The sequence below is a fragment of the Chionomys nivalis genome, chromosome 14 (assembly GCF_950005125.1).
Source record: "Chionomys nivalis chromosome 14, mChiNiv1.1, whole genome shotgun sequence".
NCBI lineage: Eukaryota > Metazoa > Chordata > Mammalia > Rodentia > Cricetidae > Chionomys > Chionomys nivalis.
In genome coordinates, this window is record NC_080099.1 from 71,502,148 (window position 1) to 71,517,376 (window position 15,229).

General features: G+C 40.0%; 1 protein-coding gene across 1 annotated transcript in view; it reads right to left on the reverse strand.

Annotated features, from left to right (window-relative positions):
- Thoc1 (THO complex subunit 1) overlaps positions 1–14,966 on the reverse strand; it is a 44,027-nt gene extending 29,061 nt beyond the window's left edge. The window contains exons 1-7 of the mRNA XM_057788297.1: positions 14,826–14,966; positions 10,753–10,826; positions 10,600–10,660; positions 9,266–9,332; positions 2,313–2,431; positions 2,002–2,050; positions 1,507–1,602 (exon numbers count right to left, since the gene is read on the reverse strand). Of these exons, the coding sequence (XP_057644280.1) occupies positions 1,507–1,602; positions 2,002–2,050; positions 2,313–2,431; positions 9,266–9,332; positions 10,600–10,660; positions 10,753–10,826; positions 14,826–14,879 (520 nt within the window). The 5' untranslated portion in view covers positions 14,880–14,966. The remainder of the gene's footprint in view (positions 1–1,506; positions 1,603–2,001; positions 2,051–2,312; positions 2,432–9,265; positions 9,333–10,599; positions 10,661–10,752; positions 10,827–14,825) is intronic.
- Between the last annotated feature and the right edge of the window lie 263 nt (positions 14,967–15,229).

The following is a 15,229-nucleotide window of genomic DNA, read 5'->3' on the forward strand; positions in this document are numbered from 1 at the left end:
TACACTTGAACACATTGGCATAGGCGACTACTTCCTAAATATAACCCCAGCAGCACAGACACTGAGAAAAACAATTAATAAATGGGACCTCCTGAAACTGAAAAGCTTCTGTAAAGCAAACAACATGGTCAACAAGACCAAACGACAGCCTACAGAATGGGAAAAGATCTTCACTAACCCCACATCAGACAGAGGTCTGATCTCCAAAAATTAAGAACTCAAGAAATTCATTATCAAAAGAACAAATAATCCAATTTAAAAAATGGAGTATAGACCTAAACAGATAACTCTCAACAGAGGAATCTCAAAGGGCTGAAAGACTCTGAAATGTTCAACATCCTTAGTCATCAGAGAAATGCAAATCAAAACAACTCTGAGATTCCATCTTACACTTGTAAGAATGGCCAAGATCAAAAACACTATTGACAACTTATGCTGGAGAGGCTGTGGGGGGGGGCGGGGGAGGGAGGGAACACTTCTGCATTGCTGGTGGGAATGCAAGCCAGTATGTTAGTGTGGCGATTTCTCAGAAAATTAGGAAACAATCTCCTCAAGACCCAGTAATACCATGATGGAGGAGGGTCATCTGTCTATGTGTTACTTTCATTGGTTAATAAAGAAACTTCCTTGGCCCTTTGATATGACATAAAATTAGGTAGGCGGAGTAAACAGAACAGGATGCTGGGTAGAAGGCAGTGAGGCAGACACAATGATTCTCTGAGATGGACGTAGGCTAGAATCTTTCCCGGTAAGCCACCACTTCGTGGTGCTACACACATTAATAGATATGGGTTAAGCAAGATATGAGAGTTAGCCAAGAAGAGGCTAGATATAATGGACCAGGCAGTGTTTAAATGAATACAGTTTGTGTGTTGTTATTTCAGGTGTAAAGGTAGCCGTGTGGGAGCCGGGCAGGATGAAAAGCAGGCTTGCTCACCTCATCTCTACAATACCACTTTTTGGTATATATCCAAAGGATGCTCATATGTGCCACAAGGACATGTGCTCAACTATGTTCATAGCAGCTTTGTTTGTCATAGCCAGAACCTGAAAATAATCTAAATGCCGTTGACCAAAGAATGGATAAGGAAAATGTGGTACATTTATACAATGGAGTACTACACAGCAGAAAAAAATAACATCTTACTGTTGAAAATGGATGGAGGTAGAAAACATTTTGAGTGAGGTAACCCAGACCCAGAAAGACAATTATCACATGTACACACCCATAGGTGTTTTTTAAACATAAAACAAATAAAATCAGCCTAAAAATCACAATCCCAGAGAAACTAGACAACAATGAGGACACTAAGAGAGACTTACATAGATCTAATCTGCATGGGAAGAAGAAAAAGACAAGCTCTCCTGAGTAAATTGGGATCATGGGGACCTTGGGGGAAGGTAGGAGGGGAGAAAAGAGGCAGGGCGGGGAGCAGAGAAAAATGTAGAGCTCAATAAAAATTAATTAAAAAAAGATAAAAAAGAATTTAATGTATAAAGGCTTACCTGATTTTTCAGATAGAGGAAAAAGCCTGGCCAAAAAGAGCTGAATTCGTCCACAAAAGACTGTATTCTGAGATTTCGATAATCTTCTGAGGAGATCTAACAGAAATGAGTAACACAGAAGAGATCATTCTGTGTTCATTATAATCATACCTGAATTTCTTTTTTTTACTGTTTTTATTCAGTTATACATTTGTCTCCGCTCCCCTTCCTTCCTCCCTCATAGCTGAATTTCTATTTGTTCAGTATTTTTCTAAAGCAAGGGTTCCCCAAATTGAAGTACAAATCATTGTTACAGCAAGTACTAAAGGTTAGAAATAAAGTTCTGTGGACAAGATCAATGTACATGAATCATCGCTTTTAATAAATAAGACTGTTAACTTAAAACAAAGATCCTAATCTACTTTTAAGACAGTTTCACAGATATTTAATAAACCATCTATTTTTCTGGTTACAGTCACAGTTTAAAAAGCAATACTTTAATACAGAATTGCTTACCATTGCACATACGCAGTAAATAATTTTTGCCAGCAGAATAGAATGTATTCTGAAAATTAAGACCAAAATTATTAATACACTTTGGAAGTTGTCCACTGCCTTCAGTAAATCACAGGAATTAATATTTTAAAAAGCACTAATGTATGAGGTTCTATGTCACTACTTTCACTTAATATATTTCTTTCATAGGGAAAATTTTTCGGCAGCTACCACTATTAGAATTATTAGCAAATAAACCACAAACAAAATTATCTTCTAAACTCTATCCCTGTGGAGATAGTGTCAGCAGAAAAGAAAGCCAAGGCACTTACTGACTTCCAAGTAGCAACATTTTTTTCGACAAAAGTGAATATTGTGTCACACTGATCCAAAGGAAGGCAGTCCAAGACGTCTCCCAACAGCACAAATGGTGTGGACGCAGTGCAGACACCTGCAAGTGGGATGCGAACCAATGGAGAGCTTCTGACACCGGCAACAAGCTCAGAAAGAACTATGTGGACCAGTCACATTACAGAGTAATAATAAAGTAAACGTTACTAAGTGTCTCTAAAACCAATGGCAATAAAAAGAGAAATAAAGATTTTTCCCTAAGAAAAGACCATTTAGAGTGGTACTTTTACATTGTAGTATGGAGCTGTGGGCCTGCTTTTCGTCCTGCCCGGTTCCTGCACGGTTAGCTTTATACCCAAAATAATGACACACAAACTGTATTCTTTTAAACACTGTTTGGCCCATTTTTGTTTATGTGTGTAGCACCTTGAAGGTGTGCTTACCGGGAAGATTCTAGCCTACGTCCATCCTGGGTCAGAGCTTTATCACATCTGCTGGGGAGAGGGGAGCATGGCATCTGCTCCAGAGAGCAGAGCTGTCGAGTCTGAGCTCACTTCCTCTTTCTCCCAGCATTCTATTCTGTTTATTCCACCCACCTATGTTTTAACCTATGAGGGCCAAGCAGTTTTTTTATTATTTAACCAGTTATTTCTCTCCAAACTGCTTCCTGTTGAATGGGGGCGCTGTTAATCAAGTCTTTCATGGTATAACCTGTCTGCTAGGTTCCTCTCAGTCTGCAGTTGAGTGGAGTAATTTTTTGAGGGTGTTCACAGCAATCTTTTAGGAGGACGTGGTCTATCATACCATATTGAAATAGAAGCAATCCAAAGAGTCTCATCCTCTGTGAAAACAAAAGAAGAAACTCTTTTTTAAAGTATCATATCCTTAGATCCAAATTTTGAAGTTAAGGTATTTTGAAAATATTTATCTTGGATTAGTTTAGTAGTATTTATAAATAAATATTTTTTAGCATCTGTTGTTTTTTTTTAGCATTTAAACAATTTAAAGAGAGCATAATAGCATACAGTATCAAGATTTTTTTGTGTATTTTTTATCTTTGTGTAGTTTTATTTTAATTTTATTTTGTTTATTTTTACTTTTATTTTTTATTTTTTGTATATCTTTATCCTGGAATAACTCTTTAGACCAGGCTGTCCTTGAACTTACAGAGATCTGTCCGCCTCTGCCTCCTAGGCAGTGGGATTAAAGGCGTGTGCTACCACACCTTGAAGTCTTAGAGATCAATCTCTCTTTGTCTCTTAAGTGTTGGGATTAAAGGTGTGTACTACCACACCCAATTACTTTCTTATTTTTGTTTTTTTACTTTTAAGAACTTTATCTTTTAGCCTGTATATATTTTTAAACACACTGTAAATCATTTAAAGTTTTTTTTGTCTTTGAGTCTCTCTTTACTGTATCTCTCTCTTTTTCTGACCACAGGAGTCTTTAATTTACCAAGCAATATCAGTAGGATGAAAGCCGTGGCTTTGACGGCTGGATCCAGCACATTTCTTAGTTTTCCAGCCTCATGGCGGAGATACCGGCTGTAGCCATGTTTATCATCACAACTCTGTGGCGTTTTAAGGTCCTTGCCAGCAAACAAGCTACAACACTATATCCACAGACAACACTCAAGTCCTCTCTCTGTAGTTGGCCCTCCTGCCTCAAACAGTCAGAGTTTGCCCTGACAGGACGGCCCAGAAAGCCAGCATTTTAAATAAAACAGCACAACTTTTTTCCCTGCTACAGCTGAAAACAAACAAGCATGCAGTCAGCTTTTATCAATACCATCTAAGTGTTTTGTGGCAGGACCTCTTAAGAGCTGCAGGGTTTTGCCGCTAAAGCTGAGTCAGGAAGCCTCTCTTAGATGAGAACGCTTGCTTGCATCTAGCAAGCAGAGCAGACCCAAGAAATTGCTGCTACGAAGAAAACATGCTTTATTTTTTTTCAAGCTTTCTCAGGCTTTCTGTAGATTCAGTGCCCCATGTCTGGGCGCCATTACATCTCTACTCATTTTTTTCTTTCGCTTAAGCGAAAGTGCTTAGAAACACTGATATGAGGATAAAAAAATCTGTGCTCAATATAAGCATAAGACTCTGAGTAAATAAAGTAGGCTCAGAAAAGGGAAGCTATTTCTAGCTGTACTCAGAAATGCTATGATCACATCTGGATTGTATGTGAAGAACATTGCCTAGAACCAGGGCAGCAAAAGGAAGTCACTTTCAAACCAGTATAAGGTTGACGCCATCTTCACTGTTGAACGGAACTCAATGAACTCCATCAACAGGATCGTCTGGCAAAGGCTGAACAACAACTGATCAGTGCCACTATAGCAGGAAGACAGGCTAGACTTACAACCCTATGATACTTAACTCTGATCTTACACCCTGCACCCAAGAAACTTAAAGGCATTATTTTCTGTCACTAATTGCAGATGGCATGTTAACTCCCTTAATATTTATAAATATAATATTTACCTGAAAAAATGTTTATATTCTACTGCCAAAGATTCTGGGTCAACAGAACCAAGTGAGGACCTGAGAATCTGACTTAGAGATAAAAGCTGGCTGGTGACACTAAAGGGCTGGTAAGAATGGCAACCAGTGGGCGCCAGCGGTCATGTTAGAGGAGTAGCAGGTGTCAGCTGACTTCAGGGAATTAGCCCAAAAAGCAAAGGTCTGATGGGTGAATCTTGAATAGGCAAGGCCCTGAGAGCCTCAGCCCCAGAATGTCTCTTGCTATTGCTGTGTCTTTACATGTCTGTCATTGCCATTTCCTCTGGTATCTACATGGTGTGAATGGGTGAGGGGAGATCCCCACTAACTTTAGTGTGATTATCTCATAGTAATTTCCTGTTCTACTCGACATTTTTACCTGTGGAGTAGTATGAAGATGATCTCCTCCTAAGCTGTACTGTTTAACTGAAGGAATGATTTTATACAATAATAGTGTTAGTTTAAATAGGATTTTGATGATTAAGGGTTTTTAGTAAATACAGTAAGAGATTATGATAGAGGTTAGCTTAGTGGGAAAACTAATATAGGTAAAAGCAAGATATGGTGTTACCCCCATCCCTGATAAAACAGGGGCTGCGGAGGATAGAAAATAAGAACAGGGAATGTCACTTAGCTAGTTTCTCTTGAAGAATCAGAAAGACTGTGGCTTAGGTTAATGATTCAGAAAAACAACTGAATGCTAGAAGCTAAGTTAACTCAATTCTTTTAATCTTTTTTGTTTATTTTGTTGTTGTTTTGTTTTTCAAGACAGGGTTTCTCTGTGTAGCTTTGGAGCCTGTCCTGGAACTCACTCTGTAGACCAGACTGGCTTTGAACTCAAAGAGATCTACCTGCTTCTGCCTCCCAAGTACTGGGATTAAAGGTGTGTGCCACCACCACCTGGCAAGAGATGTGTTCATGAGTTTCCATGTGCATCACAGCTGAAACAAAGCTTTTAAAAATAACTTAAAGTTATATTAAGATGTTTTAATTAATGGCTTTGAGGTAAAAACATCTTAGAAAACAGGTTAAAGGCATATCTTTAGCGAGGGACTCGCTGAGGTCAGAGAACAAGGTTGAGATCAGGGAACAAGAACAATGACAGCCTGGCTATTGCTGGCTGACGTACCTTTCCTGCTAGGATGGGTTGGTGATCAAGGGTAATGATTAATTCCTTGTATCCATTTCTTTCCTCAGTTTTTTTGATATAAGAAAACTGTTGGTAAGTGGGTATGCACCCTGAGATTTTAAAATAGAGCTGACTGTTTTTCATATACAAAAATTTAGATTTGTGATTCTTTTAAAGATTTCTTAAATAAGATTACCTTTTGAGATAAATAATAAAGTGATTGATCTTTTCTTTGTAATCATAAAATGCAGCCTGCCAGCAAAAGAACTGGCTGAGAAAAATACCTTGCTTACTTAGATTCTGTTCATCTATAACAAGCTGCTTGGGTATGAATGTATGTGGGTTCTTGGGACAACTTGTTTTTCACTTGTAATACGTAAATCATATAAAGCACGCTGTTTTTCTGTTTTTTACTTTTATTCACTGTAATCATTCCCTTAGAAATAGATTATAACCACATTGTAATTTTTATATTGCTTAAAAGATTTTGCTGGGGTATATAAGCTATAAAGGAAAAAAATAAAATTAGTTAGAAGGAAGATATCAATATAGACAGAAGGTATATATCTGGATAGAGGTAAGAAAAGAAATAAAGAAATAACAGGCAAAGACCCTAAGAGTGTGTGTGTGTTTTCCCTTTTTCTCTGGCCCCAGAGAGGTAAGTTTATCTCCCATGGCTGGTCCGTCAGATAGAGAAGTCAAGTTGATTAGTCCACAGATTCTGTTGGCTCCCCTCAGTCCCTGAGCTGCAAGAGGCTGATCCTCACGGCAGCAGGAGGTGGAAAATAGTGTCCCAGAACTTTCAGTCTATATCCCGGCTTCTGTAACAGGCTATTTATCTCAGCCTTGGTTATAAACATCACTCTCCAGTCCCTAAATTCCAAGCCATGCTCATATTTCATGGTTTCATTTACAGTATTCTTTTCTTCTACCTAAATACTTGTCTTTATTACATGGCAAATTTCAACTTCATCTTTCAAAATAGAGTAAATGACAGCTCATCTAAAAAAACCAAACCAACCAAACAAAAAGCCCTGACATTTTTGGGCAGACCATCATATTCATGCTTCCTAAACACACAGCATATCAATGCACTGAATAATTTAGCATATCACAATTAATCACCATGGCAGCATAGACTGTAAGCTTACTTATTTATTTTATTGTGTGTACATATATGTGTGTGGGTGAGCACATGTGGAGTGCAGAGGACAACTTGTGGTAGTTGGTTCTTCCCTTTCACCATGTGGACTGAACTCAAGATGTCTAGCTTTTAAAAAGTAGGAAATATTCCACCCATTAAACGTTTGACATTGGATAGAAGTTCAGTAAGTATATGTCAAGTCTAATTAAAGATATTTATGGGCAACCTGAAAACATGAAACATAAAGTGCCAATAATAATCTCTCTCAAAAACAAACTTTCCCTTGCAGAAAACTGTATTTAAACCTTTATTTGTAGCTTAAGTTGACAAGCCCTCACTTTTCTCAATTAAAGTTTTAGGCATATCTTTCTCAGTCTGTAGTAAAACCATCAACAACCTTAAGTGAACAACAGCAAATTTGTGAACTAAGCACACACTGTAAGCTGAGATGAACAGGTGAGAAAAACTGTTGGGGAACTCATCTCAGTTTCTGAACGAATGAACGAGTGAATGAATAAACAGCTTATGCAAAAGTTTAATAAGTAAAATCAGAAATTGGGAAATTAGATTTACAAAACAGCTCACTGTGACACTGGGAAACTATTTTCACTGTGTGTGCTCCAGGACTATAGAGAAAAATATCAAAATAATAAACAATATGAATGACACAACAGATTAAAATGTCATTTTCACATACACTATTTAAATTAATCAAATGAAATTTGAGTTAACAGGGTTAAGTAATGCTGATGAACTGGGTTTTTTTTTATTTTGTCTTTCTGAAAATATTTAACAAGCTACAGCCAGCCAGCCATATGTTGAGCATTATGTGCCTACTGTGTTTAAAGTCTCTTAAATCAATCCGATATTGGCACTGACATATTTTTAGAAAAGATTTCTTTTATATGTATGTGTGTATGCCTTAGTGTATGTATGTGCACCCCACATGTGCAGGTGCCTACAGAGGACAGAAGAGGACTCCTCTAGAGCTCGAGTAGTTATGAACCGCCTGACACAGGTGTGGGAAACTGAATCTGGGTCCTCTGCAGAAACAGCCAGCACTTTTATTTACTAAGCCATCTCTCTAGCCCCTGAACATTTTCTAAAGATTATTTAAGACAGGGTCTCACTATGAAGTTCTGGCTGGCTTGGAATTCCTAGATCTGTTGGGCTCTGCCTCCCAAGTGTTGGTACCATGCCCAGCAAGATTTATTTCATTTATATTTTATGAGTGTTTTGCTGGAATGGATTTTTTTTTTTTGAAACAGGGTTTCGCTATAGTTTTAGAACCTGTCCTGGAACTAGCTCTTGTAGTCCATGCTGCCCTCGAACTCACAGAGACCCACCTGCCTCTGCCTCCCGAGTGGTGGGATTAAAGGCGTGCACCTTCGCCGCCCGGCTACTCCGTATACTCCTAAGGCCAGAAGATGGTGCTGGATTCCACACACATAATTTTCTAGCTATGCTAAACATGCCCTTCTCTATTTCTGGCAAACTGAATTCTTCATGTCCCTACTTGTAAGATGGAGCTTCCTCTTTTTTCATTTTGTTTTAATTTTTTGGAGACAGGGTCTTGCCCTGTTTCAAATTTCTGACTGTCCTAATTCAGCCTTACAAGCACGAAATTATAGGTATGCGTCACAAATCCCAACCCATCTTCCTTTTTAAAATTTCTCCTGCTTTCCTTAGATTTTTAATTTAGAGAGTCACTTTCACTTTATTATGTTCAACATACTTTAGCATATTAAGACAGTCACACATTTCTTTCCTTCATCACCCACTTGATCCTTACAGGTAGGCTCTGTGATTTAGTCACCACTGACTGAATTTCCAAATATTAGCTTAGTACCAGGCATATAATAGATGCTTAGTAAGTATTTATGTATGATTAAACATTTGAAAAACAAAGCAATTGCAAATGTGCATGACATAACAGAGATGAGAAGTCTGAACAAAGCTGAAATGAGTATGAAGAAATTCTTGGCAAAGGTAGGAGCCAGACAATGAATAAGGAAGGGCACAAGAGATGCATGAGGCCCTATGTTTGGTCTATAGCACCACATATAAAGAATGAGCAGAACCAGATAGGGGTAGAGGTATGGTGAGAGGCTTTAAATGAAACAGGTAACCAAGGTAACTTTAAAAAACAGACAGAATAATACTTACTTTCAGTTACTCCCCCAATGGCAAGAGAAATAATAGCTAAAACGTTCTCACATGCCGAATGATTTATCTATCAACAAAGAAACAATTGTATTTAGGAGCAAGAATTCAGACTAATTTGCTTATAATAAAGACAGGTTCTCTGAATTTAAGCAGTCACACAGGAATAAAATTATCTTATTATTTTCTAATATTAAAAAATATGAACAGACTAATATACAGGCTATAGACTCATATCAAGCAGTAAAGAATGATTCAAACAACATCCGATGGTCTTGGAAAAATGGTAACATTTGCATGACCAAGATTTATTGGGTAAGAAGTACTGAGGCCGTGACTAAAAAATCAACAGCACAGGACAAGAGCAGGACCTGGATTTAGTCCATAAGCTGAGGTCTTCTTCAGGGAGGTAATGCACTGAGTGTTCACTGTGTTGTGCTACACAACATTAACAGAATGTGTTATTCTTCTTACACATGAATGTGAAGCTCTGAAAGAAAAGGGACTTTCTCAGCACCTCACAACACAGAAGTCATTAAATCTAAAAAAACAATCAATTGGTCTGACCCAGAATTATCTGAGAAAAAAGGCGGACACTGTATTATGGTTATCAGAAGAGAATATACCACTATGGGAGAGTTCTGCTTGACCAAAAAAACCCTGGTTTTCTTCTATTCAGGATCCCTGCTAAAGGTAATATTTAGATTCTTCATGAATAGATAAAATTTCTCTACCAGGGCTAAACAAGTCTTAGTTTTTAATGTATTCTGTGGTTGAGGGAGATCCCACAAGAAAATGAGGGCATGGAATTCTGGCTCTGTGCTTAACATACTTGGACTAGACTGCTTAAGCCATTATAGTGTGTCACCATTTACATAGCAAAGTGAGAATTTACTTTGACAACGACATTTAAAAGTGTGTTTTGTGTACATGCGGGTGTCCCTGTACACGTACGAAGGCCGAGGACAAGTTGTAGGGTTTCTCTCCTCCCGACACCTAGGTTCTGGAGATCACAGTCCGGTCATTAAGTTCAGTAGCAGGAGCCTTGAACCTGCTGAGCCATCTTCCTGGGTTAGTCTTTACTTCTCGCTCTTTAAGACTGCATGTCAAAACTCTTCTTATCATCAAAACCTTAAACTGTACCTGAGCTATCAAGAGCCTTAATTAGGACAAACTCCTATCCTATCGGGCTATCTTCTAAAAGGCAAAATATTCATGCTCAGGAAACAGATGTCATGATTAAATATCCATTCTAATAATAAAGTAATTTTCTAATAACATGGTTTATTAACTGGCCAGTAAATTTAAACAACAAATAAAGGGGAAGAAACACTTACAATTTCTTCTTCCAGAACACCTCTGAAAGCCTGGTCAAGGGTACATTTTTTTTCATTTTCACTATAAAAAACAAAAAAGATCTTCATTTAACAGATAGTTCACTATTAATATAAACATTCAAAAAGCCCTTTTTCATGGACAGTGAAGTTTACCTGCCAGGTAACTGACTGAAGGCATTCAACAATGGCTTGATATTTCTGTTATTCAAGGCCTCTCTGGTAGATTTCTACAAAAATAAAAATGACAAATAAGTAGAAAGTTTTTGCTTGCTGTTTATGAAAAGTTACCACTCATCAATTATGTCTTTTTAACTTAAAAAATGTTTTTAACTGGGAAACAGTTCCTGCCAGTCATTTTTATTAACCTTTGTTTCTAATGCCACTTAATGTTACTGAACACTAAAATCTGGCAAGAGCTGCTAGATAGACATTTGCATCACAGATTTCCCTCTTTTTCTTTAAACATATATTTATTTTTAAATTCATTTTACATTCCAACCAAGGTTCTCCCTCCTGCCCCCCTTTGCACCCCGAGTCCACTCCCCCATCCACTTCTCCCTACAGGTAAGGACTCCTATGAGAAGTCGACAAAGTTTGGCACATTAATTTGAGGCAGGTACAAGCCCTCGCCCTCTGGAATAAGTCTGAGTATGACATCTCCTCATAGGGAATGGGCTCTAACAACTGGAACAGGTTCTGGTCCTACTGCCAGAGCCCTTCAGTCCTCGTTTCACAGCTGACTCCTGCATACAGAGGGCCTAGTTCAGACCCACGGAGGCGCCACAGCTGCCCATGAGTTTCCACAAGCTTGGTTCAGCTGTCTCTGTAGATTTCTCCATCATGATCTTGATCTCACTTGTTCATGTATTCCCTCCACCCTCTCTGACTGGATTCCCAGAGTTGGGCCTGGTGCTTGGTTGCGGATCTTTGCATCTGGTTCTATCAATTACTGGAAGAAGGCTCTAGCTTCCTGGAGCTGTGGATTGTAGTCTGGTTATCATCTGCTTTGCTTATATCTTCTATTTGATCACAGTGGATATGTTTTTATGTGTTCTTGGATTCAGTTTGCAACTATTTTATTGAGTATTTTATTTTTGCATCAGTGTTCATGAGGGGGATCCCTTTCTTATGTATTATTACATCCATGCAAGTTTCCTGCTTTAAAAAATGCTAAGTATGGTGCAGTATCCTGTAGCTAGCACTGGGAAAGCAGATGCTGGTGAATTTAAGGTCAACCTGTGTCCTCTGAGTTCCAGTATATCCTGGTCACATAAAAAAATAAATAAAATAAAAATCACTGTCTAATTTTGAAATTTGCAGGCAAATGGATAGAATTAGAAAAAAAATCCCGAGTAAGGTAACCTAGACCCAGAAAGACAAACAAGGTATATACTCACTCATAAGTGAACATTAGACACCCTATCTATAGTCCACAACACTAGAAAAGTTAGGTAACAAATAGGACCTGAAGAGAGACATACATGGATGCCCCTGGCAAGGGAAAATAGACAAGATCTCCTGAGTAAAGTGGGAGCGTGGGGGGTAGGAGGTAAGGGAGAAGGGGAGGGGAGGAGAACATAAGGGAAGGGGATGGTGAAGTTGGGGGAAGGACAGAGAGGGAGAACAAGGAAAGAGATATCTTAAGCGAGAGCCATTATGGGGTTAGTGAGAAACCTGGCATTAGGGAAATTCCCCAGAATATACAAAGTTAACCCCAGCTAAGGCTAAGCAATAGTGGAGAGGGTATCTGAACTGGTCTTCCCCTGTAATCAGATTGATGACTACCCTAATTATTATCATAGAGCCTTCATCCAGTGACTCATGAAAAAAGATAGAGATCCACAGCTAAGGGTCCAGCTCCCAGAGTCCAGTCAAAGAGAAGGAGGAGTGATAATATGAGCAAAGGGGTCAAGACCACGATGGGGAAACCCACAGAAACTGACCTGAGCTAGTGGGAGCTCACTGACTCTGGGCTGACAGCTGGAGAACCTACACAGGACCAAAATATGCATTCTGAATGTGGATGACAGTTCTGTGGCTTGGGCAGTTTGTGGAGCCACTGGCAATAGGATCAGGATTTATTCCTAGTGTATGAACTGGCCTTTGGGAGTCCATTCGCTATGGTGGGATACCTCGATCAGTTGTGTCCTGCCTCAACGTGATGTGACCGACTTTGTTGACTCCCGATGGGTCTTGCCCTCTCTGAGGAGTGGATGGGGGTGGGGAGAAGGTGGGGAGAGTGGGGGAGGGAGGAGGTACTGGGGAAAACATCTTAAAAAATAAAACATTAAAACCATTTTTATATTTGGTAGGTAAAAAACAAAAATAAAAATAAATAATCCTTACTAAACAACAAACCAATCTTTACATGGTTCTTTAACTGTATGCTTTGGTTTTGAAATTATGTAGCTCCCTCCAGATCCCCTGGTGACATTATTCTATAGTTTTCAGCCTTATCTCCTGCTCTCTAACACCAGCACTTAAGTGTGCCGGTGTTTAAAAGACATTTCCTATAAACCTCATTTCAGTATGTTAACACATTCATGCTGTTCTACCAGTTCATTCCAAGTCTACACATTCTGACTCAACTCAATGGCCTACCTCTTCCAGGCCTTTTGCTCATCCAGCACAGTGCCAGGAAAATCCAAGCAATGAATAAACAAATGATTATCTTAAACTGATCATTTGCTATATTTATGTATGTATATACATATATATGTATGTGTATACACACACGTGTATGTATGTACACACACACACACACACATAGAGATGACAAAACTATTGCAGTCATTGCAAAGCTATCTTATCACTCCATAAAAGCATTTATCTGAACAATAAGTGTCCATTCCTGGCTCCATCACCAGGTTAAGTGACGTCACTTGGGGATTACTGCTTTCTTTCTTTCTTTTTTTTTTTTTTTTGGTTTTTCGAGACAGGGTTTCTCTGTGGTTTTGGAGCCTGTCCTGGAACTAGCTCTTCTAGACCAGGCTGGTCTCGAACTCACAGAGATCCGCCTGCCTCTGCCTCCTATTGCTTTCTTTTTGTTTTGCCACCCTTACATATCAGTGGCAATGGCATTCATGGGAACTTGTTAGAAAATTGAAGACTCTCTGGTCTCCATTTTAGGCTTAATAAGTATCTTCACTTCACAAGCTCTCCAGGTAACAACACACACAGCACAGCCAGAGAACCACTGTTCTAAGTGATCTACAATTAAATGGTGCCATAGTTCAGGGGTAGAGTTCTCTGCCTGGCATGCTCTATTTCCAGTACTGAGAGAAAAGGGGGAAATGTTCCTTTCAGGGATACTGTAACAGAAGAAAACTTTTCTAATGACATAAGCAAGCCATAATTTCTCAAAAGTAAACAAAACACCTGGCAAAGCAGAAAACGACTTAAGACAAGTATTGATTTTGAAGAATCTTTTTTCCTCTCACATAATTTTCCTTCTGGTACCATTATAACCACCTAAACACAGTTAAATATCTAAGTTGAAACGTGTATGAACTTTTAGCACAAATGGTGTAGATTATGAGCCTAATAGCTTGTAAAAGTGTTCTTCGAACATATATTGCTATGATGAGCAACACAAGAAAGGACCATAGGTTTAAAGTCATTAAAACGAGAAAAGTCGTCAATTCAATTTTTTTTTAAAGAGGTGGTTAGGGGTCTCTTCGTTTCTAGGAGAGAAAATTACCTATTTTAGTGTTATTCTAACACATAAACATTATCAAAGTGTTTCCTAAGTGCTCACTACCCTTGCCAAACAGGCAAGAACGAAACTGCAGCTGGTAACTCTTTCCAGCTGGCAACCCTTCCTAAGGTGATCAGTTTGCATCTTCCCGCTTAGGAGCTCCATATCCACCTCTGGATGAAATGAGCAAGGCTAAAGAGGCATGAACTGGCTGCCAGATTAGCCACCTGGTAGTATAGGAAGCGGGGCGGGAACACAGACTGCAGGGTTCCTGCCCGAGACAGCGGCCCCAAGCAGCTGGAGCTGACGGAGCTAGCCCGTGGGTGAGCGCTCCACGCTCGCCCACGCAGACGACCGGGTTTCGGGACCTGAAGAGGTAGCTAGTGCGCCTTTCCCTGACTCTAAGTCTCGGAAGGGGCCAGGAGCGGACCGAGCGGCGTAAATCCTCCGGTCTCTGGCAAATTTTCAGGGAGAGAAGGAGAAAGGGTAGCGTCGGGTCAGATCGACAGACTCCAGCCCCCCAGCTCACCGTAAACCGCGTCCGCGCCTCGGGCAAACTGAAAAGCGCCGGCGTCGGAGACATCTTGGTTGCGCGTGCCCACGACCGTGTGGCGGCGCCGTGTGATGACGTCAGACTAGGAGCAACGAGACGGCCGGGTGCGGCTAGAGCGGCCAGTGGACCGATGGGCTGGGCGGTCCGTTAGGAGCTCCGGTGTCGCCTGGATCAGTGGCGTGACGCGGGGGCCGGGCTCTGGGGCGACACTTGGGGTGGAGCGGCCTTGGGTGTCTCGCTTGGGAGCCGGCTCCGCTCTGGGCGCAGACAAGGCTAGTGGCTTTCTAGGCGGGTGGGACCTCTTCATGGGCGGCGCCGGAAGGTAGTGCTCGCGGGAAGCCATGGCTGTTACCCCACCCCCTTTCCTGCCCAAGGCCTTC